The 23148-nt window shown below is 33.0% G+C and overlaps 1 protein-coding gene across 1 annotated transcript; it reads right to left on the minus strand.

Moving 5' to 3' along the window:
- Positions 1-272: 272 nt before the first annotated feature.
- Positions 273-22604, minus strand: LOC114324442 (farnesol dehydrogenase). Its single transcript, XM_028272299.2, has 5 exons — positions 22430-22604; positions 5405-5612; positions 3634-3887; positions 1873-2031; positions 273-401 (listed from the first exon to the last, which is right to left on the minus strand). Exons 1-5 carry the CDS (start codon positions 22523-22525, stop codon positions 360-362), a joined length of 759 nt encoding a protein of 252 aa, XP_028128100.2. The 5' UTR covers positions 22526-22604; the 3' UTR covers positions 273-359.
- Between the last annotated feature and the right edge of the window lie 544 nt (positions 22605-23148).

The following is a 23148-nucleotide window of genomic DNA, read 5'->3' on the forward strand; positions in this document are numbered from 1 at the left end:
AATTACCCACTAAAATCACTAGTCAGTTGTGTCTGAGTTTAGCGAACCGACTATATCTACAGTTTTCCTTTGACGCGCAACCCTGATATTTAGATGTTAAAGCAAGAGTTTTGTATTTACGATCCTGGACCTATGTTTGTACATCTCTAATCCAAGATATTTTTGATATTTGGACACTTTGCTAATTCAATGGTTAACGCAAGTTAACTCTTTGTGAAAAGTTCAAAAAGTTCACTAAAAGAATTGTAGAACAAAAATCCCTACATATATAATAAAACTATTTTTTAATTCAATCTTTATTTCCTTGACATGTATAAAATACACATATATTATTCAAATGCCGAAAGTTATACCAGTTATCAAACAAACTCTCCCAATGGTTTTACGGTAAGTTCAGTAACCTGGAACAGAAAAGATGTTAAAAGTGTATAGTTAACAATATTATAAGAAAAAAACCACTGCTAGAAGAGTTCTATTGAAATTTTTATTCCTTAAACCAGTCGCTTACATTTTTCAACCATAACACTCTCCTTTTTCCTATAGTCCTTTCTCTCCTTGTCTTTCCCTACATTATCAGTCTTAGAATTTCATATAGCTGTTCCTTCATTACGTGTCCCAGATATTGTAAATTTCTTATTTTTATTGTGTTTATTATTTCGTATTCTTTGTCCATTTCTAGCAATACTTCCGTGTTTGGTTTTTCTGTGTCCCTGCTATTCTAAGCATTCTCCAGTAACAGCATATTTCAAATGACTGTAGTTTATTTATGTTCTTACTTCTGTGCTGAGCTTTCAAGTCCATATTTATAATATAGAAAATACGTAACATCTCAGAACTCTTACTTACTCTCAGTTCTAATGTAAAATCTTTATTACAGAGAATTGTTTTCCTTTTTACAAACCCGTTTCATGCTATTTCTCTTCTAGCCCCTATTTTCTGTTGGTTAATCATTATATTCTGAAATCTTTACTCCCAGCTATTTGTATTTTTCAATCATTTCTATCGGTACATATACCTAATGTATATGTCTGTATATGTATTTGTTTTCTTTGTTATTACCTTTGTCTCTTTGATATTCACTTTGAATCTATATTTTCACAGAAAATGCTCGTCTTGGTCTTGTTTAATATTAGTTGAAGTTGTTCAGTAGAGCTTGTCATAACCACAATGTCACCTGTATATCTTATGGTGTTGATAGTTCTTCCGTTAATTTATTATTCCTTCACTTTCATATAGTAATGCCTCTTCAAAAATTGGCTCACTATATACATTGAGTAGTAGAGGAGAGAGAATACATCCCTGCTCTTGATTTCAATTTCTGAACTAGGTTCGTTATCTATTACAATTTGTGCTTTTTGATTCCGGTAAAGGTTTGTTATTATTCTTAAGTCCCTATTGTCTGTGTTCTTCGACTTTGGAAATTGGCAAATTGGACTAATTTTTCATGTCTTACTTTGTCAAATTCTTTTTCAGACTCAACGCAAGAAACATGCAAATATATATTCATATTCACGCATCTTTGAGCTATCACATTACCCAATAGGGCTTTTCATTCACAGTCATTTGTTTCGATCTTCTGTCATATGTCGTATAATCCGTGAATATTAATATTATACACAGATTATACAACATATGACAGAAGCTCGAAACAAATGACAATCGATGAAAAGCCCTATAGGTAGATCTTTTCTATCACAAGCAAATAACGCCTCTCTGTTTCCTAGTCTGTTTCTGAACCCAAACTGATTATCATTTATTCCTTGTTTCAGTTTTTTATTTATATTATTGTTTGATAGGTATATTTTTATATATTTGGCAAACTTGCCCCTAAGTATGTAGAGTATACAGAGTACCTAAATTTATTTTACTAACCTGTACACCAGGAGGTGTTCCTAGCACGTATACTACAGCATTGGCAACATCTTCAGATTTTAACGATGGTACAACTTTCAATAATTCTCGGCATTGCTCATCGTCAGTGTATCCATTTGCTTCGAAGATTTCGGTCATGGTACATCCAGGACTGACGCTCTAAAAAATATATACATAAGTTAAACAATAAAGAAGAAATGTAATTTCAACGTTTGTATATGTATAAAATGAAGAGCCCCAACAATGTACCCAAAATTTACCAATAGACCAAGCCTGGGAGCAAATTAAATCTGCTGTAGAAGTTTTTTTTATTTAACCTCCCAATTTATTTACAATCTGTAAAACAAGTTACAATGAGTAAATGTTGTGACCACTAGTGTAGGTGACTGGAGAAAATGATTCATTAATCATTTTACATAGATATAAAATTTTTTGTCTCTGGGAATTACGGCAAAGAAGAAGTTAACGAGAAAATAGTTAAAGGCGACTTCAAAAGGAGTAGAAACAAAGATTGCTCTACAAAAAGAATCCTACACGAGTAACAGGCCGGCTTTGGAAAGAACAGATCTACTATATAGACCAAACCTTTTCCTTAGAGGAGCATATGATAGAGTAAGAATGCATCATTTGCAGCAATGGAACATTTGAGTATACATTTCAGATCAATTTACGGTTGCAAAAGGTTTTAAACAGGAAGATCCTTTATCCACTACGTTAATCAACTTGGGTGGAAGAAACAGTCCTGAAAAATGAGCACCAGTGCATGGCATTTGCTGATGATCTAACGATCTTCTTAGCAAGAACCGCGAAATAATTAAGAAGAGTTGTGAAGAGAATTATTGAAGAAGCACAGAAATTCGGATTGGAGCTAAATGAAGACAAATCCAAATATAATATGATCATGTAAGGGACAGAAGAAAAAAGAAGATTTTAGTGTGAGGTCTGTAGGTAAGTGGTAAAAGTTATATGTAGTTGTAAAAGAGTGGACAATTTTGAATACCTGGGTGTAGTATTCGATGAAAATGGAAAAGAGAAATGGGAGCTCCATGCCAAAATATCAAAAGGGAATAAAATGTGCCCTAATGACCTCCAAATACGCTTCTAGACAAGGCAAACTCCGAATATATAAAAACAGTAATTAGACTCCCAACAGAAACATATGTATGCGAGGCATGAATATTAAATAAGAAGGAAGAAGATACTCTGGAAATATACTCATGAAAGAAAAATATAGAGAAGCGTATTCGGAGGAAAAAAAGACAAAAGACGAGTGGGAGAGAAGAACCACCAACGAATTAATGGCTTTATACAAAGAACCTACCATCACTAGGTTCGGCAGCCAACGATCAACAGAGTACCTAAACTACTTATGACCAGAAACCTAATCCGTTCAACAAAAAGAGGTAGAGGTGGATGAGATGGATTAAATAAATTGGATGAAAACCTTAAACATGTAAAGGAGAGGGATTGGTAAAGAAAAGCACAAAACAGAAATGAGTCGAGAAATATTGTTTATCAGGTCCTTCAAAGTAATTTTATATAAGTTTGTGTTTTGTTTAAAATAATTATTGTAATTAGTCAATCTTATGATTGATCAATAAATAAATAAAGGAACAATATTAAGATGGTCAGGGCACGTCCAAAGTTTAAATGATAAGATAATTAGAGATCAAGTTAAAAAAATAATGTAAATATTGAAAAAATTGCCATTAGATTAGAATGAATTGATAGGTATTAAAAAAATAACACTCCTTAACTTACCGTAACTTTGATTTTGCTTCCAAGTGTAATAAGGTCTTTTCTTAAGGTTTCAGAAAGAGCTGTAACTGCGAATTTGGTTGCCGGATACACGTTATTATAAGGCAAGGAGGGCACTTGATGACCTGCTGTGCTGTTAATATTCACAATGTGGCCATCTATTTTGTTTGCCTGCATACTTTTTATAGCTTCCCTCGAAGCTATTGCTGTACCTAGAAAATTGGTATCCAGCACCTTTTTCCATTCTTCAATGTCTCCTAAAATCGTTAAGTTACTTAATAACTTCTAAAGGAACGAAGATACATCAAAAGATACTACATAATCAAGGGGTCCAGGGAGGAGAAGATACTCGTGGCTCCAAAACTTGCGGCAATGGGTCGTATTGTCATCATCATCAGTAGCTCGACAACCCTTTTTGGGTCCTGGCTTGTTCTAGGATTTTCCGCCATTCTGTTCTGTTCCTTGCTTTGTTTTTCCAGTTGGTAATCTCAATTGTTTTCAGATCTTGTTCCACTTGTTCCATATATCTAAGTTTGGGTGTTCCCTTTGACTCTGCCTCATTATATGTTTTGGTGTTTCGGTCTCCAACATTCGTTCAACATGGCCCATCCAGCGCAGACGTCCGATCTTTATGGATGTTATGACGTCGGGTTCGTTATATGCTGCGTATAGTTCAAAATTATATCTTCTGCGTCATACGTCATTTTCTTTCACCCCCTTATATACATACAAAATAATAAAAAATACCTGGATAAATAATTTTTGAATCTGGAAATAATTTTTATTTTATTTTAATTATTAAAATCAAATTTTTTAAATTAAATAATTGAGGGGTCTAGATGCAAAACCGGACATTTCCACTTTTTAGTCAAAATTAGTTGAATACACCTCTGTAATCTGTGATTAGAGTCCATATGTTGTTCTGAAGCTATTTTCTTGTGGCATTTTTACAATTTTAACTATTTAGAATGGGAAATAAGCCACAATATTATTAAAAAATGATTTTTATTAACGTTTCGACGCCCAAATCGGGTGCCGTTGTTAAAATACAAAATACTATTAATATAAAAAAAAATGTTTATATTTGGGCGTCGAAACGTTAATAAAAATCATTTTTTAATAATATTGTGGCTTATTTCCCATTCTAAATAGTTAAAATAGAGTCCATATATTAACAATTTGATAAAGAGCAAAATTGGACAGTTCCTAGTAGTAATTCAGTGTGAAAGAATTGGTTCAGATGCAAAAGTGGACTTTTCCTCCAATTTGAGATAGGGAACAGTAAAGTTGTAAATTGTTTTTTAAGTTTACTCATAATGACATAAAGTGAAAATGTCCGGTTTTGAATTTAGATCCCTCAATTATAGAATAGAGACAGGACAAAATGAAATTATTGAAGTCGTATCAAAATTTATACTTATATTTATGAATATGACATATTTTTTCCTTACAGAGCACACATTTCATTTTATAAGCTATTATTGTATTAAAATTTACCCAAGAAACACGACAATAAACTTAAACACAATGTGTGACTGGCCCATCTTAAATACATCTGCGGGCAATATGCACTCCCGATCATCAATGAATACGAACGTTCGCTTCAATGTAAATGGTCCTACTTTGTAGCGAACGAATGACCAAGCGAACACATACAAATTCGCTTTGATTTAAATGCGCCTTTATAAACCGACATGTAATAATGTAAGTACTGGATGCCCATAATGAAGTTAGAAAACTCAATAACTTAAAAAATATATAACGCTTCACTCACCATCTATTATGGTTGTTCTTCTTCCAACACCAGCGTTATTAATGAGTATACTTATTGGCCCAACATTTTTATTGATCCAATCGAATGCCTCAATGATTTCTTCTTGTTGCATAACATCAGCTTTTACGGCATGCAGAGAGCCCTGTTTATCTTTCAGCTTATCTGCCAATTCCTCGATACGTTCTTTCCTTCTTGCTATCCCAACAACCTAAAATAAAAATCAATAATAAATATACAAAATGGTGTATTTTGTTTCTTTTTTGTAAAGGTAAAAACTTCGCAAATAATTAAAGTGATTTTTAAAAGAAAATGGTACTTCATTTTGCATCAATTATTTGTTTGTAAGTAGGTAAACAATAATTAAACATTAATATACTTTTTAAAAACATGAAAATTTGAAGAGAATGAAACAATAAGCCCTTCCAAATATTAACAAAACACCTGTAGGTATCTACAGATATTTGAAAATGACTTGTTTCTCTCAAACGAGATAAACAAATAGAATTTGTTTAAAACCTACTTGACCGATTGGACCCATCTTTTGTACATATAGCAACTACATAGAAACTCACATTGTGAAATGTGTTTTAAAATTTTTTATTGTTTATATTAATAAAATTATAAACAATTCCAAAATATGCTTAATTTCGGGTTTATTTGCAATAACTACTTTATTTACAAACATTTTTTAATTTTGAAAACCTCATTTTAAAGAGAATTTATTTTCAAGAAAATCGTTTGTTCAACGTTTTCATCTACAATGTGTAGTTTTTCCAGAATATTAAAATGAATGCAAAAGAATTTTACTGTTAGACACGAGATATAGTTATTTTCCTAACTAGTGCGGAAAGTGATACTTTCCCGCACGTGACTGCCGTTGACCCGAACGACGCGATAGCGGAGTTTGGGCAAGCAGTCGAGTGCGGGAAAGACACTTTCCGCATGAGTTAGGAACAATATTTTTTCTACGGCCGTATGTTTGGAAAAAAGTCAAAACAAATAGAGTTATATCAATTTTTATTTACTAGTAAATACAACAAAATATTTAGTGGAAAAAGAAGAACGTCTATTTATTGCTTCGTAATATTAAAGATAAATGAGCAATTCGCAGCATTCTGCAAATTTATAACGGATGCAAGCTGATCCTTGAATTGGCACTGTGTATTCTCCCTCGACCTGTACTCGCTGTGATCACTCGACTTAGATGTAGATGGTTCTAGAGAATAGATACTTAAAATTTTGTTACACACATCTCTTTTTTGCTTTTCAGAGTCTTCTAGGTAACCTTCGGCTACAGATGTTGTTTTCCAACCTCCTAGACGTTTTATATTTGTAATCGTTTCTCCAGAATCGGCTAGGAAGGTTGCTGATGAGCGTCTGTAGCTGTGTCCTGTGTAACGTTCAGGATTGGTAGATGCAAAAAGGCTGCAATATCGGAGGGGATTTTTCCAAATGTATTAATTGCTACACATTGCACTGTACATTTTCTTTTCTGGTATTTTATAAACAAACGCCGATGAGTTGTGGTTGAAGGTCGTAAACTGACGTATTCTCTGTATAGCTTCAAACACATTCCATTGTTTATTTCTTCTGAGACAACAAATGATCTCGCAGAGTTGTTTTTCGAGTACGTAATTTTGACGATTATTAGATTCCCTTTGTCTTCAATATCGTCGAGAGTGAAGTTCGGCTCTACGACAAGCCCCAGCTAAACCAAAAATGGTAACTACTTTTATCATAAGTTATATCTCGTTTGGTGCGTCTAACATCAATTTGGCTATATTTTTTTTACTAAAATTTTTTTTGTTTTTTCAAAAAAGTTGTTAGTTTATAAAACTTACTTATATCAATATTGTGCTTTATTTTCATTAAACTTTTAATCATGGAATAGCGTGACCGAAGTGTGTTTGATTTAAGCACTTTGCTCAATTCTAAAAAGTATGCCAAAAATACTTCCTCTTTATAGCTCCTTACTTTCATAGATTCGCACCAGTTCACAAAATTGACAAATTGTTTTTGATACCTCTCTTTGGATTTGGCAGGCAACAAATTTAAATTTGCTTCCGCGGCGGCTATCAAGACAGCTTCCAGGATCTCTTCGTCCGATGAATCCATGTAATTTTTTAAAAATTGCGTTGATTATTTCATTCATAGGAGATTCTGACCAATAGAAAGCTACAGAAATCTGAATTAAATCGATAATTTTTGATAATCTCCCGTCGTTAAGTATATTACGTAAGATGCCCTTCGTTGCTACGATAAAATACATTCAGTGACATTAATGACAATTAATGTTTTAAAAATTATAAAAGTGATGACTTTCAATCGTCAAATATTTATAAAAACTGTGTGTTTAATGGTACTTACATAAATAAATTACAATAAAATTTTGGTTTTCAACAGTTTTATTCATGAAATAATCGCAAAAAATTGCACTCGACCTCGGAAATTAATATAGAATTTTTGCTCTCGTGACACTTTGACATAATTTCACGCGCCTTCGGCTCGTGAAATTAAAACTGTCAAAGTGTCACTCGGGAAAAATTCAATAATTTCAGAGCTCTTGTGCAATTACTACTGAAAACACACAAACGCATACGTTGTTTGACAAGGTTGTCAAAATCAAACTTTAAATAAAATTGGTTACTATGACGACGATAATGGTTTCAATGACGACGATATTCAAAACCATTGTGATTGTCCACTGATTTGACTTATGAATATTATGCCAAAATAATTCTATTTCAAAGAATTTTCAGTAGTAATTGCACAAGAGCTCTGAAATTATTGAATTTTTCCCGAGTGACACTTTGACAGTTTTAATTTCACGAGCCGAAGGCGAGTGAAATTATGTCAAAGTGTCACGAGGGCAAAAATTCTATATTAATTTCAGAGGTCGAGTGCAATTTGTTGCGATTATTTCATGAATAAAACTGTTCAAAACCAAAATTTTATTGTAATTTATTTATGTAAGTACCATTAAACACACAGTTTTTATAAATATTTGACGATTGAAAGTCATCACTTTTATAATTTTAAAAAATTAATTGTCATTAATGTCACTGAATGTATTTTTTCGTAGCAACGAAGGGCATCTGACGTAATATACTTAACGACGGGAGATTATCAAAAATTATCGATTTAATTCAGATTTCTGTAGCTTTCTATTGGTCAGAATCTCCTATGAATGAAATAATCAGTAGTAATTGCACAAGAGCTCTAAAATTCTATATTAATTTTAGAGTTCGAGTGCAATTTGTTGCGATTATTTCATGAATAAAACTGTTCAAAACCAAAATTTTATTGTAATTTATTTATGTAAGTAAGTTGTTGGGGACTTGGTCCCGCTATTGATTGCACAATGAATGTAATTAAAGCCAATATACTTTTCAATTTTTATTGTTGTAATAAAACTAACAATTACAACATAAACCAACAGAAAAGTCCCAGCGACCTGTTTTATAATTGACTGTTCTTCGCGACGTTCTAAAACAGAATGAATACAATAACTATGATCTTGACGTTCTACGCAGTTTAATAATTACGCACTATTTTCTCTGTTAGTAAAGTCAACATTTTTTAGGAACGATTCTTAACATATTCCCCCACCTTGAAATATTATTTCAATAAACATAAAGTTAAACAATTTATAAGACAAGTAAATCCCCAATTGGACAAACAAAAATGAATACATAACAATGATTACATATAAATGAGTACATAAAAATGAATACATAAAAATTAATACATAAAAAAGAATACATAAAAAAAAGAGTATATTTTCTTAAACATTGTCAATTGGTAAGGGACATAACTTTGAAATTGATCGCTTATATTCGCCATTTACAGTTTGAATACGCGCAACCCGCACTTTGTTATCAGGGCCGACATACACTTCCTGTACACGTCCCATCTTCCATTGACGAGGAGGAAGATTGTCTTCCTTCAGCACCACCAATTGTCCAACTTCTAAATTTGGTTTTTCAGTAAACCACTTAACCTTCTGCTGCATTTCGGTAATATAGTCCAAAGACCACCTCGTCCAGAAGTGCTGTTGAAGCATTTGCATATGTTGATACCTAGATAATCGATTTATAGGTATTTCTCGTACATCAGGATCCGGTAATGAGGTGAGTCGTCGTCCAATAAGGAAATGAGAGGGGGTAAGGGACTCAAAATCATCAGGACTTGAGGACAAAGGACATAAAGGTCTTGAGTTTAGGACAGCTTCTATTTGAACTAGAATGGTATAAAACTCCTCAAATGTAAGATTACCATTGCCCAAAATTCTTTTTAAGTGTTTTTTACAGGACTTTACCCCCGCCTCCCATAGACCACCAAAGTTTGGAGACTTGGCTGGAATGAAGTTCCAGTAAATACCTTCACTACTGACTGAATTTGTTAAAGACTGTGAATAAGACAATAAAAAATCTCCCAATAGTTTTAATTCGTTATTTGCCCCAACGAACTGGGTACCATTGTCGGACAAGACCTTTAATGGTTTACCCCTACGTGCAACAAATCTACGAAAGCACGCGATAAACGCCTCTTTTGTCAAGTCCGACACCAACTCAATATGAACTGCTTTAGTAGAGCAGCATACAAACAGACATACATAACATTTTGAAAGTATAGACTTTCTCCCATACTTATTTTTAATTTGGAATGGACCAGCATAGTCCATCCCCGTTACATAAAATGGAGGTGATGGCGTTACCCGATATTTAGGTAAAGGAGCCATTATCTGAGACAGTGGAACTGGCCGGGCCTTGAAGCACTGCACACACCTATGAATGGCATATCGTACCAGATTCCTACCACCAATTATCCAGAACTGTTCACGGATTGAACTCAAAACTGCCTGAGGACCAGCATGTAACAGACGTTCATGTTCCCATTCAACCAACAACTTTGTTAATGTATGCTTAGAGCTTAATAGAGCTGGATGCTTCTTCGCATACTCCAAACTCGACAACTGTAGTCGACCCCCCACCCTGAGGATACCATTCGCATCAAGAAATGGACTTAACTTGTGTAGGGTATTATTAGACAACAATTGCCCTTTACTAGACAATTCTTTAATCTCTTGCGAAAATGATTCCTTTTGCGCCAACTTAACCAAAATATTCATAGCATGTGTTAACTCTGCAGGGGTTAAAACACCCAATACTGTCTCTTTATGTGAAAGTTTTGTAAAATATCTTAAACAATAAGCCAAAGACCTTTTTAATCTAATTATGTGACCGAATATATGAAATGGAAACTTATATATGTCCTTAGCATCTTGACAGGTTCCAACATGCACTCTAGTCTCGGGCATATCACTAATTGGTTCAGGAACGGACATAGGCCATTTTTGCTCATCCAACATTAACCAATCTGGGCCATACCACCATCTTTGACACTCCATCAGTTTTGATGGAAAAATACCTCGAGATATGATATCTGCAGGGTTTTGATCCGTCCTAACATGTCTCCACTCTTTTGGGTCCGTTAATTCCTGAATTTGGCTTACACGATTTCCCACAAATACCTGAACATCACTAGGTGACATTTTCAACCAACTCAACACCACAGTAGAATCACACCAAAAGACTGTTTTTCTAAAGTTTATAGTCATTGCTTGTTTTGCCTTAGCTACCAGCTTACCTAATAACAGGGCTCCACATAGTTCCAGTCTAGGAATAGTTAATCTTTTTAATGGTGCCACCCTTACCTTTGCACACAACAAATGTACTGAAGTATCTCCACATTTATTTACACTTCTCAAATAAACACAACAACCATAAGCATTTATAGAAGCGTCACAAAAGCCATGAATATCAACCACTGATACACCAGAACATACTACCTGCCTAGAAATTGCTAACTTATTTAATACAATGAAATCCGATTTTAATCTAGACCATTCACCATCCAACTCACAAGGTAATGACTCATCCCACTTCAAATCCAACTTCCACAGTTTTTGCAAAATAATTTTGGCTAGAACCACACTAGGTGCGACCAGCCCCAACGGGTCAAATATTTTCGATACATCCGACAGAATATTTCTTTTTGTGTGCCTTCCATCTTCAACTGAAAACTTAATTTCAAACAACAATTCATCTTGCTTAAATTTCCAATAGAGTCCCAACGTTTTGTTTTGTTCTTTCTCTCCAAAATGTACCTGATCAACCAAGACTGAACTGTCTAACTTCCGTTGCACTTCTTCATCATTTGATACCCACTTCCGTAATTCCATACCTCCAGCTTTTAGTATTGAGACCATCTGGGTACATAATTCCAATAATTCCTCTGTTGTCTCTGCTCCTGTTAACACGTCATCAACATAAAAGTCTCTTAAAATTACTTCCGCTGCCTTAGGATACTCCCTTTGACCATCCATACCTAACTGTCGCAAACACCTGATTGCAAGATATGGAGCTGACCTCGTTCCATACGTTACCGTGTTCAAGGTATATTCTTCCAGCTGTTGACTAGGTGAAGTTCTCCAAAATATCTTCTGCAAACACCGTTGATTATGTGATACCCAAATCATTCGGTACATTTTTGCTACGTCTGCACACACCACCTTAGGATGTTGCCTAAATCTCAACAAAATCAACAAAAGATCTTCCTGAAGCTTTGGTCCAACATGCTGAATATCATTAAGAGACACGCCCGTATTTGTTTTCATTGAACCATTGAAGACAACTCGCAACTTAGTAGTGCTTGAATTTTCATTCAACACTCCATGATGAGGAAGGTAATAAGCTATTTCACTTTCTGAAGGTTCTGACACTGACATGTGACCCAGTGATATATATTCATTCATAAAGGAGCCATACATATCCTTCAGAACGACATTTTTCTCTAACCTTCTTTCCAACGCTAAAAATCTGTTCTTAGCTTCAAGTTTAGAATCCCCCAAATGCTCCAACTCTCCTTTAAATGGAATTCTAACGATAAATTTACCATCTTTTTCTCTCTTGGTATTTTCCACAAATATACTCTCACACTCTAATTCACCAACAGACAATGACTGCCTCTCTTGAGGAATTTCTTCCACGGCCCAAAATTTCTCCAACTGATTTTGAATGTCAACTACATTTAAATTACACATAGTTGAGTTATACGTCTGTGGATTCTGCATCGGTCCAGCCAGTATCCACCCCAGCAATGTCTTCTGCAACACGGGTTGAAACTCAGATAATTTAATCTGTCCCACACAAAGAAGACTATAAAACATCTCGGCACCTAGTAACATGTCCACTTTACCAGAAAATCCAAATCCAGCATCAGCTAGCGGTAAATGAGGGGGTATATCTAATTGAGATATATTTAGATTTTGACTAGGTATCAAACCACAGATCTTTGCCACAACCAAACATGAAATTGTTTTCTGAAAATTATTATGCAATGACTTAAATGAAACCATACATCTGCCACTAACACCAGAAGACTTTTGATTGATACCAAAAATTCTGATTGTGACTGTATCTTGTTGAAGTTCCAACTTACCAGCTAACTCAGAAGTAATCAGGTTTGGCTGACTCCCAGAATCCAATAAAACACGACATGTTTGCCATGAGCCATCCTTTGCCATCACCTGTACTAATGCGGTTGCTAATAGTATTTCTCCTGGTACCTCTATCCCATTATCCAAAACAACCGACCCAACATGCTGTGTAACCTCTAACGCCTGTGAAGAAGACGTTCCAACTTGCAAACCACCACTATTACCAGCTTCTCCAGCTTTCGCTCCATCATATTCTTTGTTACCACCAGGTCGACCAACTTCCGTAGCTGTATTTAGTCTTACATCATAATGTAACATCGTGTTGTGTTTTTGTCCACATTTCCTACAGTTACCTGCTTTACAGTATTTACTTGTATGATTTGCCTTTTTTAAACAATTTAGACAAAGGCCCAACTTTTTTGCTTGTTCGTACCTCACAAAAGTTCTTAATTTCCCAAATTCCACGCAGTTATTAATGTAATGTTTATTTTTGCAATAATGACAAAACGGATCTTGACTTGTTACACTGAATATATTAGTCTCTGTTAAGTTTGACTCTGTGTTCACAAATGATTTATGTCGTTGCCATTTATTATGTCCTCTGTTATTGTGGCTACCAGCGCTATGTTCCTTATTTTCCTTAACCTTTTTTGAATTCCTCTCAATATTCTTTAAAGTATCTACCCTTTCATTTAAAAACGTTTTGAATTCATCCAAAGTAGCCACTTTTCCCTTTGGCCGCTTTTCCTCCCAACATCTAAATGTAATGTCGTCAAATTTTTTTGTTAGGCAGTGTATAACTATTGGATCCCAATTTTCCACTGAAATGTCAAGCTTTTCCAACGTTAACAGGGTTTCTGTCATAGTATCCAACATATTTCTCAAATGATCAGCTGACTCCTTTACCATATTTGGAAACAACAACAACGCATCTAAATGATAATCAACCAACATGGGAGTATCGTCATACCTGTCACACAAAAGTTTCCAGACAATATTATAACTAACTGCTGACGTTTGGCGCTTCTGCAGAACTTTAGCGGCATCACCCTGTAACGCTCGCTTTAAAAAATGAAATTTTTGAATATCAGGAATACTTTTATCATTGTGGATAAGACTTTCAAAGCAATCTTTGAACTCTAACCAATTTTCTACAGAACCGTCAAAATTTGCTATCGGAATTGGAGGTAACTTAATCTTAGTCCCCCCACCATATACGTCACTGACCAAACTTTGATTATCATTAGCATTACCAGGATATCTACTGTCATTCACAATCTTTCTAGCTTTCGAAATAATTTTATAAAATAAGTTTTCAAAATTTATTAATTCAGACTCTCCATTATATTTGTCATCTAAAACCAACATTTCTTGTTCAATTTCTTCAAATTCATCCAACAGTCTCTCCGCTCTAGATAATCTACTTTCAAATTCAATAAGAAATTGTTCGTCATTAATTTTCCCCTCAACAATATTACTACTATCTACAAATTTTGTAAAAATAGTTAATTTTCCCTTAATAGTCCCTCTCTTTCTTACTAAACCTTCCGTCATCTTATTAATAATAGAATTATAGTTTAAACTTTAAAAAGAGTAAACCCTGTACTATTATAATTATTAAACTTTAAAAAGAGTAAACCCTGTAGTATTATAATTATTAAATCAAAACCAACTAGTTCAAATATATTGGGAATATGTTTATGTAACAGGAAATAATAAAAATATAAGGAAATGTTAACGACTCACCAATCTCCAATTTTAACCAGCTTTGCACAAAACAGTTGTAAAAAATCGATAACTTCATCAGCATTTGAAATCCATAAAACCATAAACCATTAAAATTTTATTACCATCCGACTTCGTTTGGACCACTTATTACCATTCGGCTTCGAAGAACCACTTATGTTGGGGACTTGGTCCCGCTATTGATTGCACAATGAATGTAATTAAAGCCAATATACTTTTCAATTTTTATTGTTGTAATAAAACTAACAATTACAACATAAACCAACAGAAAAGTCCCAGCGACCTGTTTTATAATTGACTGTTCTTCGCGACGTTCTAAAACAGAATGAATACAATAACTATGATCTTGACGTTCTACGCAGTTTAATAATTACGCACTATTTTCTCTGTTAGTAAAGTCAACATTTTTTAGGAACGATTCTTAACATAAGTACAAATTAGTACAATTAAACACAAAGTTTTTATAAATATTTGACGATTGAAAGTCATCACTTTTATAATTTTTAAAACATTAATTGTCATTAATGTCACTGAATGTATTTTTTCGTAGCAACGAAGGGCATCTGACGTAATATACTTAACGACGGGCAATTATCAAAAATTATCGATTTAATTCAGATTTCTGTAGCTTTATATTGGTCAGAATCTCCTATGAATGAAATAATCGCGTTAATTTCATTAAAACATGAACACAATAAGATAAATTTGAAATAAATTAGTAAATAATATCTGAATATTAGTTTATTGCATATATTAAAATATATTATAATGCCATATTACAAGGTATTCTACTTTCCCGCACTAGTGCAACTTTCGGCATCAAAATGCGTGCGGGAAAGTGGCTGTTTAGGCACGGCCGTAGAAAAGATTTTTAAATACTTCGTTTATGGAGTTGTTTTCACCCATTTATATAAACATGTGAAAATCTTAAATTATCATGTCTCTCTGTTCCAGAGACTCCTCCGTCATTAGACCATTTCGAATGATAAATGAGATATTGAATTAAAGCTTATAACCCAAGGATGGTATTAAAGGTGAGAAATTTTACCTATGATTTCCGGTTTTGGAATTGGAACCAGAAGTACTGTTTTAAAGTCGCCAAAATAGCGATATATTATTCGACGTGCCTTAGCAAGACGAGAATAAATATATACTTCCGGTTGTTTTATATCACTTTCGGTTAAAAAGCTGTAATCGGAAGTACCTCGCTATACTCGATAAATAGTACATGTGATATCAATCACCACGTATTGAAAAGTTGAGCTCGAATATTTAGTTCAGAGTTTGATGCCATTTCCGGTTAAAAAGTTATAACCGGAAATTTAGCAGAAATGACTCAAAGTTCTTGAGATTTAAGATGGTCCTTCTTAATATGAAATAAACAATGATATGTATTAAGTTTAAATCTAACTTTAGATCAATATAAATAGTCACACAAAGAAAGCTTTTGTTGTTGGAGATAATTTATTAAATAACAAGCCTTACAATCATCTTTTTATTCAAAATACAGACCAAGCGGTGTTTTACTTTGATTTAGTAACAAACGATCAAATTTTAACAGAATTGACCATTGTTAACCCTAATTGAACAATCAATTGTGATTCTCTTATGTTGGTACTCTGTATCTCTATCGACACGATGAATAAATTTATCTATTTTTGTATAACATTGTTTATTTTTTATTTTTGTTTAATGTGGAAACTTTTTGAAATAATATAGATATGAGTACCTAGTTCGCAAAAATATCTCTACCAAGTTGTTCCGATGTTTCATACTCATACTGTATGTAGGCTATTTTTTATTCAACAAATTAATAAGAAATCTTTATTAACATTTAGAAATTAATCTCATTGTTTAAAAAATCTATAAATACACTCCTGATAAAATATTTTTGGGTGTTTGCAGAAAAATTCCTATATTTTTGTACTTCATATTTCTAAGCAGATAGTGAAATAGATACAGAAAAATGATTTATTCATTTCATAGATTAGGTTAGGAAAAATGAACACCAAGTACTCCGACTAACTAAATGTATTGCAGCCGGATTCAACGATAAACAATATATAGGGTGAGGCAGATAACTGGCCTATTAGAAATATCTCGAGAACTAAAGGCAACAGAATCATGAAAATTGGAATAAAGAGGTTTTGAAGGATGATCTATTAAATGAAAATATTTTCATCTCTTTGCAACTTCCGGTTATACCGGAAGTTGCTTATAACTTCGTTTTTTTTAAATGGGGCACCCTGTATATTTTTACATTTTTGGATTATCTTCGATGTCTTCTTTCTTAAAATATGACGTTTTTTAATATTATACAGGGTATTTTAAAAGATAATTACGCTTTTTTATTAATTTCGTAGTAACATTTACACCCTGTAGAATTGTAGTAGTTTGACATCTAAAACTCTACTTACATTCAAATGATTTTTAATATACTCTACTATTGTTAAGAATCATTAGTATAGCTAAATTTTTAATTTTAGTATACAGGGTTGGTCGAAACTCGGAATGAGTATTTTCTGAGTTTTCTTAAATGGAACACCCTGTTTTTTGGTATTGTAGTGAAATGATATTTTATAGTACTTTTTTATTTCTTAAGCATTCCCTATACCTAACTGCTTTAATTTGTGTATTATTGGTGATTCAAGCTAAACATTAATTGCAACAAAAAATACGTAAAATTTTATTAGGTTGGCTGTGAAAATACTCAATCCCAAATAATTTTTCAGAAATAAATACATATTAATCCAGACTGGTCCATAAAATGACCGATAATGGTTTAGCTATCAAAATACCTACGTAGTTAAGATTGTTGGTGCGATTAACAATTAAGCACAAATTAAAGCAGTTAGGTATAGGGAATGCTTAGGAAATAAAAAAGTACCATAAAATATCATTCCATTACAATACTAAAATACAGGGTGTTCCATTTAAGAAAACTCAGAAAATACTCATTCCGAGTTTCGACCAACCCTGTATACTAAAATTAAAAATTTAGCTATACTAATGATTCTTAACAATAGTAGAGTATATTAAAAATCATTTGAATGTAAGTAGAGTTTTAGATGTCAAACTACTACAATTCTACAGGGTGTTAATTTTGCTACGAAATTAATAAAAAAAACGTAATTATCTTTTAAAATACCCTGTATAATATTACAAAACCTCATATTTTAAGAAAGAAGACATCGAAGAGAATCCAAAAATGTAAAAATATACAGGGTGTCCTATTTAAAAAAACGAAGTTATAAGCAACTTCCGGTATAACCGGAAGTTGCAAAGAGATGAAAATATTTTCATTTAATAGATCATCCTTTAAAACCCCTTTATTCCAATTTTCATGATTCTGTTGCCTTTAGTTCTCGAGATATTTCTAATAGGCCCTTTATTTGCCTCACCCTGTATAGGGGCTGCTTTCTGGATGTAAGCAAAGCCTTTGACAGAATATAGCATCTAGGGTTAGTATATAAAATGAGAGAATATGGGTACAGAATACGGAGCCATGGATGCCGAAATACCACAGGGAGCACTATTATTACCCCTACTGTACAGCATATACACAACTGACGTTCCAAGAACACCCAGAACTCGACTCAACCTATGTATGCATAATATGTAATAGACACATTTTGTGCTGTAGCGTCATTAGAAAAAGAAGAATTTGTGTAAAAATATATCGAAATAGTCGGTACCATAAAATTTGCGTTCAAAATTTACACAAAAGTAATAAAAAAACAGGTAGACAGGCCATTTGTTTTTAAGTAGCAAATAATCCCAATATTCTATCTGTTGTTTCATAGAATTACCTATCGCGGTAATATTTTTTTATTATTATTTATTAAATTAACAATGCACCTAATCCTTAGCAGACATTAATTTAAATGAAATAATTTTAAAAATGAATTGTTTGTAATCAAATAATATACGAAAAAATTAATAGGATCAAACGGTAGACTAAAATGTTATCTTATCAATGTTTTTTCTGTTAAATGTAAATGTTTGCTAAATCACTTTTTATTTAGTTTAAGTGTTTTGAGAATTTATATACCTGCATTTTTACACTGATGACCTCAAGATTCATATCGAATATATATTAGCGAATTTATATTTATTGAATTATTAGCGAATTTATCGAATTTATATTTATAAGCAGCGAGCAAAATAAATAAAATATACCTAATAAAAGAAACAAATAAACGAGCAGACAAATAAAAAGGGAACACTGGCAGAGCTTTTTAAAACAGATGGATCACGACTTCTACCGAACACAAAAAGAAATAAGGAAAATGATAAGAGGACAAAAAAATGAGATGAACGAACTAATAAAAACAAAACAAATTTAGAAGGAAACTTGGGCAGACTACTTTCGATCCCTATATGCTAAAATAGACAATAATGAACCGTCAACACTAGAAGTGACGAAAAACGAAGATATAGGTAAACATTGAGGAGGGAGAGGTAAGAAAAGCATTAAGGAAATTAAAAAATATAACATCAACAGGAGAGGACAGAATACCGAATGAATCTCTAAAGTACCAAGGAGCAGATTTGACTAAACAACTATTAAAACTAATCCAAATAACAATACCACAAGAATGGAGATCAAGCATCCTATTAGAAGCATCCTATTTTCTTTAAAAGAGAGATAATAGGACCCGGAGAATTATAGAGGAATTAATTTATTAAACACAACACTAAAATTAACAAAGGGATAACAAACAAACTGAATGAAATTATAATAAATTAAAGAGTCTCAGATGCAGAATCCACCAATTTAATAAAAATTAAAATGGTAAATAGTAGTTTAAACCTGAGACTTTTCGCGTTGAAAGTTCTTACTGGTACATCCTTAATCTGCGACTTTTTCAATTAATAAGACATCATCATTTATTATTTTATTTCCTTTACTCGGTTTGAGTACTGAAAGTTCCTCTGCTGTCCTTTTCCTAGACGAATGAAGGCGGAATGTGATCGTTTCCCTTTCGTTTTCTATATTCGTCGTCTGCTGTCTTATTAATTGAAAAAGTCGCAGATTAAGGATGTACCAGTAAGAACTTTCAATGCGAAAAGTCTCAGGTTTAAACTACTATTTACCATTTTAATTTTTATTAAATTGGTGGATTCTGCATCTGAGACTCTTCAAATTGTTATGAGATGTCACTGTATCGCGTCTAATGGGAAATTTAAATTATTTTTCAGATTCCCTTTAAAATTATGGTGGAGGTTTTTCGATTCAGAGGTGTGCACGCTAACAAAAGCTACTGAAGACGCCTGAAATGGTAGAAACAGCCTGTCTAGCTGGTGTGCAACCCTCTGAATCGAAAACAAGCAAAACAAGCAAAACCATCATTTATTATGAAATTATAAAACTATAATAGCAGAACAAGGGGGTTTTAGGTCGAAAGATCATGCACCGACGCTATATTATAATGAGGCAAACTCAAGATAAATCATTAGAATACAACAAATCGGCTTATTTATGTTTTGTGAACCTTAAGAAAGCATTTGACAGGGTCAAATTAAATCCATTTATTGTAAGCAAGATAGATACCTCTGGAAATCATTAAAACGATCGAAAATATCTACCAGAACAACACAATAAAAGTAAAAGTAGAAGAAGAACTCACTGACCCAGTTGAAGCTAGCAATAAAGTAAGACAGAGATATTTCCTTAGTCCTTTATTGTTCAACCTGATCATGCACGAAGTAATAAAACAAGTAAGAACTTCTTCTTTTGGTGCCTACTCGTTTCGAATATTAGCAGGTCTATACTAGAGTAACAACTAAAAAAAGGATACCAAATGGGAGAAAAACAAATTAAAATATTCTTCTATGCAAACGACGCAATAGTAATCTCTCAAAATGAAGATGATTTACAACGTATGCTGCAACAATTTAATATAACCACCAGAAAATTTAACATGTTAATTTTCCCAAAAAAGACGAAATGCATGGTTGTAACTGCAAATCTACTACGATGTAAATTAGAGCTGGACTGTCAGATAACAGAAAAGTGATGAAGTATAAATATCTAGGCATCACACTATCTAGTTACGGAAAGCTCTAAACAGAAGTGGAACTTTTTGAGTTATTAAATATCAAAGATTTTAATTTTTTATCTATAGTTTTATATAGTTATGTAAAGTTAAAATATTTGATACAGATAAAACTAAAATTTGGTTATACATATATCACTTTTTACGTATATTGAATATTTTTGGAGTTATTATCAAAAGAAAAATAAAATTACGATAATTTTAAAAATTCCGATTTTTTAAATTATATCTTTTTTTTTAATATGCATTCTAGACCAGTCAAAATTGTTGAAATCATTATTTATGTTAATATAAAGAAATTCTTCTAAGGATTACTATAAATCTTAATTTTTGTGGAAATGGCGTATGTTTTATTTTTCACTTTTTTTTTTAAAAGTTTTTTTTAATAACTTGCTTAATTATGATGGCATTGACTTCTACTGGAGCTCATTTGATAGGTACTCCGAAGTACTTTGACAAGTGTTTAGTAGGTATATTTTATAAAATGCATCTTTTTCCCGTTATTTAAGCTTGAATACTTAGATTTGAGTACTCGTCGAAAAGAATATACATTCAATTAACCATAACTCACTTTGAATTAACATTACTTTAGTTCTTTAAGCAAGGAGTGTATTCAACTTTTTATTATCTTCAATTTTAATAATAATAACTGTAAAAGCTTATAGTTATTGAGTTCTACGTGAAAAACAGCTTTAAAATATGCATTTTTTACCAAAAAAATAAAATCTTTGATCTTTAATAACTCAAAAGTATTGATTTATATTAATAACTTTATATTATAAATTTTGCTTAGAATTTGTCTCTCTATCGATTTATGGAATAATTAAAAATATAATTTTCATCTTCGAGAAGGGGGTGGCATCCACCCCCAGGGTAAAAGCGCAAGTTGGCATCATATCACATTTGTTCCTTGACGTATTCTCTAACTACTCACCAATTTTCATGAAAATTGATGGAGGTTCAACGATATCGGAGGTGAAAACCTTCAGTGACTGCACTAAGTGAATTGAAAGATATTTTCCCTAATTTTGACATTGCTTTGCACATTTACTTGTGCATCCCAGGTGCCAATGTGTCCGCTGAAAGGTCATTTTCGAAAATGTCAAAAATTAAAAATAATTTCTCATCAAGTGTGACGCAAGAACATGCAATTTGTCGATGTACACATCGTAGTTTAAATCCATTTTTAGTGTTTTTGCAAATTTCTGCAATATTTTTTCGCAAAAATGGTAGGGTACAAGGTTGAAGGGCGGCTACTAGAGAATTGCCTAGGGCGTCAATTGACCTAAACGCGGCCCTGCATATATGTACACGAATATATTAGATAAATCAATGGTTAGTGCTACTATAGTAAGCGGTCTACCCCGATGATGCAGTCTACCTATGCACATCTAATATAATTATAGTGTGCAGATTAAGCTAATTTTGTGGCTTATTCCCAACTAAAATAGTAAATTGATTTGACAAAGTATTAATTTGTAAAATTAAAAGAACAATTCTTTGATGTATGCGTTTTATTCACTTTGTCAATATTTTTGCCGGCACTGTAATATAGGTAATACAAATTATACACCGCATCCCTCGGTAGACCGCAAGCTATAGCAGAAACACTACGGTAAACCGCATACTATAGTGGCACCCAATGGTTTTACTTATTCTAATATTACTTGTGTTATTTTTAATACAATTGAAATAAGTATAAGTGTTGTTGTTGATTACCTTCAAGCCATGTTCAACCAACTTTTCTGCAATGGCAGCACCGATTCCTGCACTTGCACCTGTGACAACAGCAATTTGCCCTGACCACCGCTCCATCTTAAATGCAGTTTCAGCTTGTCCTTGTGCTTGGTCAACTAACAGTACAATACCCCTGGTAGACGATATATTACAATTTATAACCACCAGACTCCAGATTGCAGTCTCGCGATTATACGAACGAATTTTAGCAGGTAGGTACACTAAAAAAAATTGTTTAACAATAAAGAAATATCTTGCTTTTAAAATGTTGTAAAAAATCCTTTTTTCATTTTCCATCATCCATGTTACTTATTTCTTTTCTTCTTTTTGACTTTCACGTCGATGAGTTCCCCTTATCTAGTTTCTTCTTATTCTTCTTCCTCTTTATAAGCAATAAGCAATTCTGCTTGTTCATTGGCGGTGGCGGATTGATAATCTTGTCTCTGAAGTTTTCAGTAGTCCTTGTATTGTGGCTGTATCGGGTCTTGCTTCTGATGCATATGTCATTATTGGTCTTCCATCCATCCATCCAATGGCACTACAGCCCAAATCGAGCCTTGGCCTCCTTCAATAAACTTCTCCAATCATTTCGATTTACCGCTGTTCTTTTCCATGAACGCGTTCCCAGAAAGTTCCTGGCATCCTCATCGACTTCGTCTTCCCATCTCTTTTCAGGTCTTCCAACAGGTCTTCTTCCCTGC

The sequence above is a fragment of the Diabrotica virgifera genome, chromosome 3 (genome assembly GCF_917563875.1).
Source record: "Diabrotica virgifera virgifera chromosome 3, PGI_DIABVI_V3a".
In the NCBI taxonomy this organism is placed as follows: domain Eukaryota; kingdom Metazoa; phylum Arthropoda; class Insecta; order Coleoptera; family Chrysomelidae; genus Diabrotica; species Diabrotica virgifera.

What these genes read in the sequence shown, in the direction of transcription:
- LOC114324442 (XM_028272299.2), bottom strand. Translation starts at nt 22,525, where the DNA reads ATGGAGCGGTGGTCAGGGCAAATTGCTGTTGTCACAGGTGCAAGTGCA. An exon ending in GAAGCAAAATCAAAGTTACG is followed by an intron (nt 2,032 to 3,633) that starts GTAAGTTAAGGA and finishes TATATTTTTTAG; the next exon opens with AGCGTCAGTCCTGGATGTAC. An exon ending in GAACACCTCCTGGTGTACAG is followed by an intron (nt 402 to 1,872) that starts GTTAGTAAAATA and finishes TTTCTGTTCCAG; the next exon opens with GTTACTGAACTTACCGTAAA.